Genomic DNA, 12,415 nt, shown 5'->3' with positions numbered 1-12,415 from the left:
AATATTGATAACAGAAAGAAATGGGGGAAGGGAGGTTTTTTGGGTTGGTGCACTAATTGTAAGTGTATCTTGTGTTTTTTATGTTGATTTGATTAAAAAAAAAAAATTAAAAAAAAAAACGATACAGAAAAACGATACCGATAATTTCCGATATTACATTTTAACGCATTTATCGGCCGATAATATCGGACATCCCTACAAATCTCACATTCTTTATTTCCATGTACATTCTGAGTGTCTCTCATTCAGTAAAAAAAAAAAAAATCCATTTAGTTTTTTAACTACTTTAGCATTCAATCAGACATTATTGTGAGGTTTTGTGTTAGTGTTCCTAAAAATAGATATACCGGCCCCCAGACACATTTTTTTCTCTAAATTTGGCCCCACGAGGCAAAATAATTGCCCAGGCCTGGTGTAAGTAGAGAGGAAGGGTGCAGTCAATAGGTCCGGGTTTAACAACCTGGGCCAGGGAGACAAGAGGCGACGGATGCAACAGGCGTATCACTGACTATTTGAAGCAACAGGTGACAACTCGTCTGATAGAAATATTACTGTCAGAAACAACAATTCCATCTTCGGCCAGACGTGCAGCAAAGATCAAGAATGAGAATGTCCCTCTATCGATAAATCTGTCTGAGGCTTCGTCCGCTTCCGTGACACAAGCTGAATGATCTCAGCAGTGACATTTCCAGCAGTCCCCAGAGGATTATTACTTTTTCCCACAAAGAGGTCCTTCGAGATCGTTGGTGAAGAGCGAGTAAACGTGACGAAATCGACTCACCTCTGGCTTATTAACAGTGTTCGGAAAAACGGTGTTACAAAATGACGGCGTCACAAGTTAGCTAATGAATTACTTTTATGTATGCTAAAGCGTCGTTACCGATACAAGTGATATAACATGGCACGCTATAAGTCATCATGTGTTTATAAGTCATCAAGTGGTTATAAGTCATCAAGACAGCGTCAGAAGTGGGGATGATGTTTGTTAAGAAATTATCGATTTCGATGCCATTATCAAATCCTGTTATCGAACCGATTCCTTATCGATTATCTTATCGAATCCAGATAGGTTGTTGTATATGAAAAAAAAACACACAATACTTGGCTTGACAAAAGCTCACTTTTATTTTTTAAGAAAAAAATAAAATAAGAGAAATAAATAAATATTCACTGTTGTTACCCCCCAATTTTTTTTAATAATATAAATAAATATTGACTGTTAGTTCCCCTTTTAAAGGCCTACTGAAATGATTTATTTTTTTATTTACACGGGGATAGCAGATCCATTCTATTTCATTTAATTTCATTTTCATGTTTATTTCGAATATGTAGACAAAACAAAAACAACAAATTTTGAAAAAAAACAACAAAAAAGCCATTCAAGAATGAATAACAAAAACAACAATAATAATAATAATAATAGTAATAATAAAAAGCAAAAGAAATAAGAAATGAAAATAAACATTTAATGTAAACATATCCGAAAAGGAGTGAGAAGAAGTAAAAACTTATGTACTCCCACCCCTCTTATTACTTACTGTATGTTTAATAATAATAATAATAATAATAGTATATAAAAATGTTATGTCATATAAATACATGTACACATATAAGTACGTACACATATATACATACATACATACATACATATGTACAAGTATGACACTATGTGTCATACTTGATCATTTCGCGATATTGCCATATTTTTTCTGAAAAGATTTAGTAGAGAACATCGACGATAAAGTTCGCAACTTTTGGTCGCTGATAAACAAAGCCTAGCCCGTACCGGAAGTAGTGTGACGTCACAGGTTGAAGGGCTCCTCACATTTCCCCATTGTTTATACCAGCAGCGAGAGCGATTCAGGCCGAGAAAGCAACGATTACCCCATTAATTTGAGCGAGGATGAAAGATTTGTGGATGAGGAAGGACTAGAGTGCAGTGCAGGACGTATCTTTTTTCGCTCTGACAGTAACTTATGTACAAGGGCTCATTGGATTCCACACTTTCTCCTTTTTCTATTGTGGATCACGGATTTGTATTTCAAACCACCTCGGATACTATATCCTCTTGAAAATGAGAGTCGAGAACGCGAAATGGACATTCACACTGACTTTTATCTCCACGACAATACATCGGTGAAGCACTTTAGCTACGGAGCTAACGTGATAGCATCGCGCTTAAATGCAGATAGAAACAAAAGAAATAAGCCCCTGACTGGAAGGATAGACAGAAGATCAACAATACTACTATTAGGAGTCACCGAACCAAACACTGGACATGTAACTACACGGTTAATGCTGTGCCGCCTGTCGAAGCCTAGCAATGCTGTTGCTAACGACGCCATTGAAGCTAACTTAGCTACGGGACCTCGTCAGAGCTATGATAAAAACATTAGCGCTCCACCTACGTCAGCCCTCATCTGCTCATCAACACCCGTGCTCACCTGCGTTCCAGCGATCGACGGCGCAACGAAGGACTTCACCCGATCATCGATGCGGTCGGCGGCTAGCGTCAGATAGCGCGTCTGCTATCCAAGTCAAAGTCCTCCTGGTTGTGTTGCTGCAGCCAGCCGCTAATACACCGATCCCACCTACAACTTTCTTCTTTACAGTCTCCATTGTTCATTAAACAAATTGCAAAAGATTCACCAACACAGATGTCCAGAATACTGTGGAATTTTGCGATGAAAACAGAGCTGTTTGTATTGTGATACAATGTGTCCCAATACTTCCGTTTCAACCATCGACGTCACGCGCAAACGTCATCATACATAGACGTTTTCAACCGGAAGTATCCCGGGAAATTTAAAATGTCACTTTATAAGTTAACCCGGCCGTATTGGCATGTGTTGCAATGTTAAGATTTCATCATTGATATATAAACTATCAGACTGCGTGGTCGGTAGTAGTGGCTTTCAGTAGGCCTTTAAGTGGGCCACCTAAGAAAAATGCATGCAGGGAAAATCCTGCATTCATTTGTATTGTACAGCACTTTACATTTGAAACAGATCTCAGAGTAATGGTGTTGTTTACTTTTTGCTCCATTACGTGTCAGCAAAATACAATTATTAACCTACTTGTATTCGTTTGTGTTCACCAAGTTGAAGGGGAGGAGATTTTTCACCATCATTCTCGTTAGCTTGCGAGTAATGTTGTTACTCTCCTCCTCACTCGTCTTGCTGCGCTCTGCGTTATACCTCGCCAACGGTTATACCTCGCCATGGTAAATGGGTTAACGCTCTGTGCTACAGAGCAAACACTAACCAGAACTCTGGCTTTCATGAATGTCATCATCTGAAATAGGATAACGTTAACATTATCTTAATCTTGCAAGCACTAGTTTATTAGACAGACCTGCAAACTCTGGAGTGGTGTAGGCTACAAGATACCGTTAACGTTATCAGACTCATACAAAAAGGCTAACGTTAACGTTACCGTTAGCCACTGACTATGCTTAGGTAACATTAGTCTAGCCAACATTACTGCAGTCCTGGTTGACATAAGAGGTAACCTTATTTTAGCCTAAAGTGAGCAGATATGGAAATGAACCAGCAACAGTTAACGTTAGTTACTCACCGGCACTATCACTGGGACTGCAGGTTGAAGCAGAGGAAGAGGGGTGTGCTTCGTCATCTCTGGCGCTGCTTCTCCACGTGTCGAAGACACGACACGTTTCTATAACCTTCAGGTTATGTACGGCCTGAACATGTTTCAACATGTTTGTTGTACTGCTCCCCTTACAGGAAAGCGAAGCCTGGCAATAATTGCAGATAGCCGTTTCCTCGTCGTATTTCTTAAAGTGAAGCCATGCCTTGGAGCGTTTTTTTCCGGTCCATTGTTGTTGCTGCTTCTGTACCTGCCGCCGAATGACTCAGCTACGTCATGTCCTGTGACGTGCCACAGGACATTTCCTGTGACACGGGATTCGTTGCCTGGGATTCGAATAAAGAACCAAATCTTTTTCTTTACTATAGTGGCCTCGATAACGGGAACCGTTTCTCAAAAAGGGATTTGAATCCATGGAATCGGTTCTTTTCTTATCGAACAATCGGGAGAACCGGTTTTCGAACATCATCCCTAGTCAGAAGCACAGAAAGTTTGATGCATAAAAATGTGACTCAGCATCAAGGGTTGATGATTCCCGGGCGCGGCCACCGCTGCTGCCCACTGCTCCCCTCACCTCCCAGGGGGTGAACAAGGGGATGGGTCAAATTTCACCACACCTAGTGTGTGTGTGACAATCTGTGCTTTAACTTTTAGTGAAGTGAAGGGAATTATATTTATATAGCGCTTTTCTCTAGTGACTCAAAGTTCTTTTACATAGTGAAACCCAATATATAAGTTACATTTAAACCAGTGTGGGTGGCACTTGGAGCGGGTGGGTAAAGTATCTAGCGTCTAGCCCAAGGACACAACGGCAGTGACTAGGATGGCGGAAGCGGGGATCGAACCTGGAACCCTCAAGTTGCTGGCACGGCCACTTTTTCCAACCAAGCTATGCCGCCCGGTTTTGTATATTATTACCTTGTATTTCATTTATTTACACTTCAGTAAAAGAAATATGACCTAGTATTGTCTGTTTATTTATGTGGTGTTTGTGTATAAATATACTGTACCACTCATCCATACGTCATCAGCATGATTTGTAAACAACTTCAACTGTAAAATGCGGTGCAAACACAAAGCACACAGGTCTACAGGAACTTATAGTACCAGGAACTAAAGGTTCTGAACTATTGGTAGAAAACGGCTAGTAGTCACTGTACATACTTGTTAGGGGTGCTGAACAAATGGGTTGACATCCTAATGTTTTTATTCATTTTGATTCTAAATTGATGCATCATTTTCAAGAGTTAATTCAAAAATATATACAGTATGTAAATGTGGAGGGGGGCGTGGCCTGCGGACCTGCAGCGAAGCGGGGTGTGCCAGGACCGGCTTAGAGATCAGCGACACATGGCACACTGACAAAGCTTAACCTATTGTTACTATAACAATCTACAAGGTTAAGGTTGCTTCTCTTTCTTCCCCTCCATTTTTCTGCATTCTTTCGTATCTCAAGTTATCATTACGTATATGTATTGTTGCATTTGAACAATTGTATTGTTGATAATAAAGGTAAAGTACTGGTATTGTTTATTATCAATAGCACTATTTCTATTGGTATTCATATTGCTCCATTTTTAGTGTAATAATGCTCAGTTCTGTATTTTTTTTTTAATTTTCGCTAACTGCTTATTTGCTATTACTTTTACCATCATATTTGTACATGTCGTATTTGCTGATGTTGCTCTGTTGTTGTTGTTGTTGTTGTTGTGTTTGCTGTTGTTGTTTTTGTCTCTCTGTCTAATCCCCCTCTTGTCCCCACAATTCCCCCCTCTGTCTTCCTTTTTCTCTCTTTCTATCCCCTCCTGCTCCGGCCCGGCTGCACCAAATGATAATATAAATGCATTTAATAAAGTCAAAATACAAGTAAGGCAACAAGAGAAGTATCCTACACTTCTCTTTTGTAAAGTAAATCTGAACAGCCGATATGGGCATCTACATCTGCTATATGATTTGCCCGAGAAGTTGGCAGGACATAAAAAAAAAAAAAAAAAAAAAGAGATCAGCGACCGGTGCGTAGATGGCCCACCTGGGCCTGCTTATCTAATCACTTGTCGCTCTGTTAAAAGGCAGCAGTCAGTAGTTGGCGAGGAAGCGAGAGCGAGACAGACTACACACTGGAGAGAAACCATTCAGTGCTTAATTTGTAGTAAACGATTGCTGAAAAGCACACAGAAGAGACGATTTATTGAAAAATAAACATTATTGTAAACCTGGAAGAGACTGTCATGTCGGTGCTTGGTGGTCCGAAGAACCCGGTGGCGAGATACCTCCACAGTATATTTTTAGGAATGTATTTTTAAGGCTTTTTTTTAAGTCATAATTGCGTTTATTTGGTGCTTTGAAAAGTTTTTGATCATAATATTTATACCAGATAATACATTGCGAGAATCATCGTGAATTGAGAATCGATTCCAAGTTGAATCGTCCCTCCAAGAATTTAATAAAAAAATCCTGAGTGTGGTAAAATTCACAGCCCTAATTATTTTGTCTCTTGCTGGATGGCCTTTTTCAATATGGGCAAACTTGCTGCATTTTGATCAATGCGATTCTCCTTAGACCACACGTTTGCTCCGTGAGAGAACACGTTATTGTAGCCTGAGTCGTGTAATCTCACTTCTCAAACTACGGCTGCTTCAAACCTCCCACTGCTCCTCCACCCATGATTCCTTTCATTCAGACTAAATCCAGTTCCTTCTGTGTCCTCACTCCAAATAGTTATTCTTCAGCCTGTTATTTCCCTTCCTAATGCACAGTATGCATGATTAATTCTATCCAATGATGTAACAGTTTAAAGCATTGGCACTGCTACGAAAACGCTTCTTAAAGGATTTTTATTTGGTTTCGCACTGAAAAATTTTAATATTTATAGGTCTTAATGAGTATGTAGGAGGGTTTCTTTCATGACTCAGACATAATTTGTTTTTGAGGCCACATCTAGCCCTGTTAGAGGAATATTTTCCACCTTTAAGCAGAATCGAACGCCTTTCAAATCCCTATCTTTGTCCTTCGTTCTGCTTGAAGAGACACACGATGAGCTCACCCGGCTTGTCGTTTATGCTCCCCCACACACGTATGTTATTATTATTGGTGTCATCAAGTACCAGCCTTAAAAGAGAGTGAAGGAGGAGGTGTGTTTGCTCGGCACACACATCGAGTTAACTTTCGGTTTCGATTTCCGCCAAGGCTTATTTAGCTTTGTGGACAAAAGCATGAGAAGACGAGCGATCATTTGAGAGACTGCTTCAAACTCTAGATAGCTCTATTCTCTCTCTGTCAGGGCTGGTATTTTACCATACTGTTCAGACTAAGCTGCACCCATCCATCCATCCATCCATCCATCTTCTTCTGCTTATCCAAGGTTGGGTTGCGGGGGCAGCAGCCTAAGCAGGGAAGCCCAGACTTCCCTCTCCCCAGCCACTTCGTCCAGCTCCTCCTGGGGGATCCCGGGGCGTTCCCAGGCCAGCCGGGAGAGATAGTCTTCCCAACGTGTCCTGGGTCTTCCCTGTGGCCTCCTACCGGTCAGACTTGCCTTCGGGTGGCATCCTGACCAGATGCCCGAACCACCTCATCTGGCTCCTCTCTATGTGGAGGAGCAGCGGCTTTACATTGAGCTCCTTCCAGATGGCAGAGCTTCTCACCCTATCTCTAAGGGAGAGCCCTGCCACCCAGCGGAGGAAACTCATTTCGGCCGCTTGTACCCGTGATCTTGTCCTTTCGGTCATAACCCAAAGTACTTGACCATAGGTGAGGATGAGAATGTAGATCGCCCGGTAAAGTGAGAGCTTTGCCTTCCGGCTCAGCTCCTTCTTCACCACAACGGAACGATACAGCGTCCGCATTGCTGAAGACGCCGCACCGATCCGCCTGTCGATCTCACGATCCACTCTTCCCTCACTCGTGAACAAGACTCCGAGGTACTTGAACTCCTCCACTTGGGGCAAGATCTCCTCCCCAACCCGGAGATGGCACTGCACCCTTTTCCGGGCGAGAACCATGGACTCGGACTTGGAGGTGCTGATTCTCATCCCAGTCGCTTCACACTCAGCTGCGAACCGATCCAGTGAGAGCTGAAGATCCTGGCCAGATGAAGCCATCAGGACCACATCATCTGCAAAAAGCAGAGACCTAATCCTGCAGCCACCAAACCTGATCCCCTCAACTCCCTGACTGCACCTACAAATTATGTCCATTAAGGTTATGAACAGAATCTGGGACAAAGAGCAGCCTTGGCGGAGTCCAACCCTCACTGGAAACAGGTCCGACTTACTACCGGCAATGTGGACCAAGCTTTGACACTGATCATACAGGGAGTGCACCGTCACAATCAGACAGTCCGTTACCCCATACTCTCTGAGCACTCCCCACAGGACTTCCCGAGGGACACGGTCGAATGCCTTCTCCAAGTCCACAAAGCACATGTAGACTGGTTGGGCAAACTCCCATGCACCCTCAAGGACCCTGCCGAGAGTATAGAGCTGGTCCACAGTTCCACGACCAGGACGAAAACCACACTGCTCCTCCTGAATCCGAAGTTTGACTACCTGGCATAAGCTGCACCCACAAAATGTTATTTATAAAAACATATGTTTCCATTAATTAGCTACACCAGACTATAAGCCGCAGATATATATGTTGTGAAGTGAGTTATTGACACCTTAATGGTTTCCAAGCAGTGTCTGTAACACGGCAGTAAAACGGCTGTTCAAACAAAACAGAAGTTACCGTCATGGACTTACTAGCTCTCCAATCAACTAAACAGACTAAATAACTCCACGGTGACGTTTTGGTGAATTTACTGAGGAATTTGTGAAACTGAAACAATACAAAAAGAATTCCAAGTGAGAATTGTTTTAGTTATATTGTAAAACTTACAAACGTTGCTTCGAGTGACGAATGAAGAATCCAAATGGGTAAACGCTATGGCAAACTGGAAGAGGAAACGGCTCCAAACAGAAGGGCACAGCAGCACCTGCAGTGAGCAGACATGTCCAAAAGATGGCACCCTAGCAAAAACAATAACATACCTCTCAGTGTCTTTGCTTGTTTTTTGTTTTTTTTAACTATTTGCATTGTGGCCGTCAGGGAAGAAAAAACTAGTTATTCGTAATTACCCGCACCGTTTTATAAGCCGCAGGGTTCAAAACGTAGGAAAAAATGTGTGTTTTATAGCCCGGAATTTGGGTACTCTTGTTTTGTTGAATACATTGTTGAATCTTCAGTTCTTGTCAGCTCTTATTCTTTTAGAACAGGGGTGTCACACTTGTTTTCATTGAAGGCCACACCGCAGTCATGGCTGCCATTAGAGGGCCGCTTGTAACAGTAAATAATTAATGAATATGCCTATGAATTTTAATATTTAACTTTTTTTTTTTAACATAAAGAGTAATTTTTGTATTATTATTATTTTTACAACATATCACTGTAAATAGAAATACAGTACCTCTGTTTAATTCAGCTGCCAGTTTTTTACCATAATAAAATGTGGTACCATAAAATCATCAACCGTGGATTTTACAATAAAAATAAAATAAAAAAGACATCTCAGCTGTCTTAATTTTACTGTAAAAAAAACAAATATTGGTATTTTGTTTCAACTTACAGTATGCTGTAAAAAAAAAAAACTCCCTAAATTTTACAGTAAAATTTATTGGTCATTTTTATAGTGTACAATTTAATGCACGGGTGTCAAACTCATTTTAGATCGGGGGCCACATGGAGAAAAATCTACTCCCAAGTGGGCCAGACTGGTAAAATCACGGCACGATAACTTGAAAATAAAGACAACTTCAGATTGTTTTCTTTGTTTAAAAATAGAACAAGCACACTCTGAAATTGTACAAATCATAATGTTGTTGGGTTAATAGTATATATACTTTATTTGTCGTTATTTATATTTTCTGAACAAATTATATGATAATGTTCATCAATCAACTCATTGGTGTTAATTTTCAATCAAGATAAAAAAAATTGGTAACCTTTTAGTATGGGGAACACATATTCACCATTAATTAATTGCTTATTAACATGCAAATTAGTAACATATTGGGACTTAATTAGTCATTATTAAGTACTTATTAATGCCTTATTCTGCATGGCCTTATTATACAACCAGTAAGTCATTAAATAAGAGTCTTCTCTCAATAACCTCAGAATTATTGCTCATTAGTAACCCTAACCCTAACCCTTATATGTTTCCCTAGTGTCCAAATAACTCTAAATTAAGTCTTTATTACTTTAATAAGCAACTAATCAATGGTGAATATGTTCCCCATTCTAAAGTGTTTCCAAAAATGTTTATCAAAATCAAATTACAGTATGTTATTTATTTAGTTTGATCATTTTCCTCAACTAATGTACTAACATCATGTGGTTTATTTTGTACATATGTAGCATCATCTACAAAGATACAAATAATTGCTATTGCGACATCCAGTGGACACATTTAGAACAGCTGTTTCTTTCATTCAAAAAGGTCAGGTTAATTTTTATACTTGGCAAACTCATCCCGCGGTTTGCGGGCCTGATCCGGCCCTCGGGCCGTACGTTTGACACCCCTGATTTAATGGATAACTTGCTTCAAAATCACAAGTTAAGCAGATATTTAAGTATTTATCTGGATTTTGAGCAAAAAAGTTAGATAATATAATATGTGTTGCAATATTGGACACACATTTTTTTTTCCCCTGTCAAACTAGAAGAAAAAAACGTAACATCTTTTATTAAGAAAATAAGAAAGCAAAAAGAAAAAAATATAAGGTATTTTATTGACACATTATTTCCAGGCTTTTGCGGGCCATAAAAAATGACGTGGAGGGCCAGATCTGGCCCGCGGGTCTTGAGTTTGACATCGTGTTTTAGACAGGTGGGGGAGGGGTCATTTAAATGGCGAATATCAAGTACATTTTTTGTTGTTAACCTTTACAAGGCAGATGATAGTTTTTGATGAACACATTAGCCGGGACAATGTTAGGCAAGATGGATTTTGGATTAGTTATGAGATAAAAAATCATTAAAAATGGCTTTCTTGTTCGCATGGATTCGGTTTTAATTGAAATTCCTGTTGTCGTTGCAGTTTCACAAAGAAAAGGGCTTTTCCACAGTCCCTTTTGTTGACTGATGAGAATTTACAGGAAAATACCAGCGTGGCAGTAATGATGATTACAGGAGTAATTACGAAGGACCTAATGGGGTCTTGGCGGTGGTTTACGCTGACGAGGACGGCGAAGACGGGCGGCGACGTTGAACAAGAGTCAGCCTGGCGTGTGTTTGTTTGTGGATGCTCGCCTGAATGGGTGTGTTGCGTCCGTGTGTTGCAGGGGATGATGTATCTGGAGGAGCGCCGGCTGGTCCACAGGGATCTGGCGGCTCGCAACGTCCTGGTGAAATCCCCCAACCACATCAAGATCACCGACTTTGGCTTGGCCCGCCTGCTCGACGTCAACGAGAAAGAATACAATGCAGACGGAGGCAAGGTAAATGGTGGCAAACACACCTGTCGTTTGCACAAGGTAATCCAACGACAACATCATCTGGTATCGCCGCAGTGAGCGTGTTTAATCCCACTAAATATTCCCACATGGCAGACAGGATGACAACCTTGAGAGGCGGCATATTTGATTAGCAATCTTGTTCTACAAAACCCAAAACCAGTGCAGTTGGCACGTTGTGTAAATGGTAAATAAAAACAGAATACGATGATTTGCACATCCTTATCAATTTATATTGAATTGAATAGACTGCAAAGACAAGATACTTAATGTTTGAACTGAGAAAAATATATATATATTTTGAATTTAATGGCAGCAACACATTGCAAAAAAGTTGTCACAGGGGCATTTTTAACAACACTCAGTAAACGTTTGGGAACTGAGGAGACACATTTTTGAAGCTTTTCGGGTGGAATTATTTCCCATTCTTGCTTGATGTACAGCTTAAGTTGTTCATCAGGGGCCGTACTTATCAAGCTTCTTAGAGTGCCATTTTACACTTAAGTCCTGAGAATTTGCGAAATGTAGTCCTACTCTCAAACTTAAGAATAAAAGCTTTTTATCAACGTTCTTAAGTCTAAGAATCACTCCTACTCTCCACGATATTTAAGAGACCTTCAGAGGTGTCTTAAGTGGTTAGGAGTTGCCAGCAGGGGATGGCACTGAGGCGAGAGAGACGTGCGCGAACGTTCAGGGAACGGAACAATGTTGTTGTTTTTTTTTTATGACGAGCAGCTGATCAAACGGTATCGTTTAGACAGAGCGGATATTATTTTTGTCACAGATTTAATACTTTTCGATTCCTTGTTGATTTCTGCATGTGGCTGCAGTGGGCTAGTATATATAGAGCCACCCACACCAGTTTCAAATTAGTTGCCTAATTAATGAATTGGAAAGAAAATGTTATGACAGTAGCGTATGTGTGTGGCCGTGAGGTGAGTGACGTCAGTGAGTGTGTGGGCGATAGAAGAGAGGGAGCGGTAGCGTGAGTGCCGGCGGGGACTAGTTTGTTTTGTATTATTTTGTAGTTTATTGTCAAAATATACACTCCCATTGTCCACTTAAATATTTCCAAGATATTTCTTTATTCTTAGACAACGGATTCCCTTCCGTGATTGGTCATTTCTATGGTAACAGAAATGACGTCACCTAAAATTCCGTTTACGGCACATAGTAATGTCGTAATTCAGCTCTGAGTGTGACACTTAAGATTCAGTCCTACACTTCGCTGAAAGTGTGAGTAAGACGCTTGATAACTAACTTTTAAGTGCAGCTTTCAGCGAAGAATTTATTTACTCTTAAGTCAACTCTTAGCAGAC

General features: G+C 40.6%; 1 protein-coding gene across 1 annotated transcript in view; it reads left to right on the top strand.

Annotated features, from left to right (window-relative positions):
- The window catches only part of erbb4b (erb-b2 receptor tyrosine kinase 4b), a 1,077,295-nt gene that overhangs the window by 1,024,581 nt on the left and 40,299 nt on the right, over positions 1-12,415 (top strand). The window contains exon 21 of the mRNA XM_062068882.1: positions 10,926-11,081. Coding sequence (XP_061924866.1) covers positions 10,926-11,081 — 156 coding nt within the window. The remainder of the gene's footprint in view (positions 1-10,925; positions 11,082-12,415) is intronic.

Source organism: Entelurus aequoreus, linkage group LG14 (genome assembly GCF_033978785.1).
Source record: "Entelurus aequoreus isolate RoL-2023_Sb linkage group LG14, RoL_Eaeq_v1.1, whole genome shotgun sequence".
NCBI classification, from domain to species: domain Eukaryota; kingdom Metazoa; phylum Chordata; class Actinopteri; order Syngnathiformes; family Syngnathidae; genus Entelurus; species Entelurus aequoreus.
Note: the sequence above shows the minus strand (reverse complement) of the source record. Positions and strands in the feature narration are given on the sequence as shown.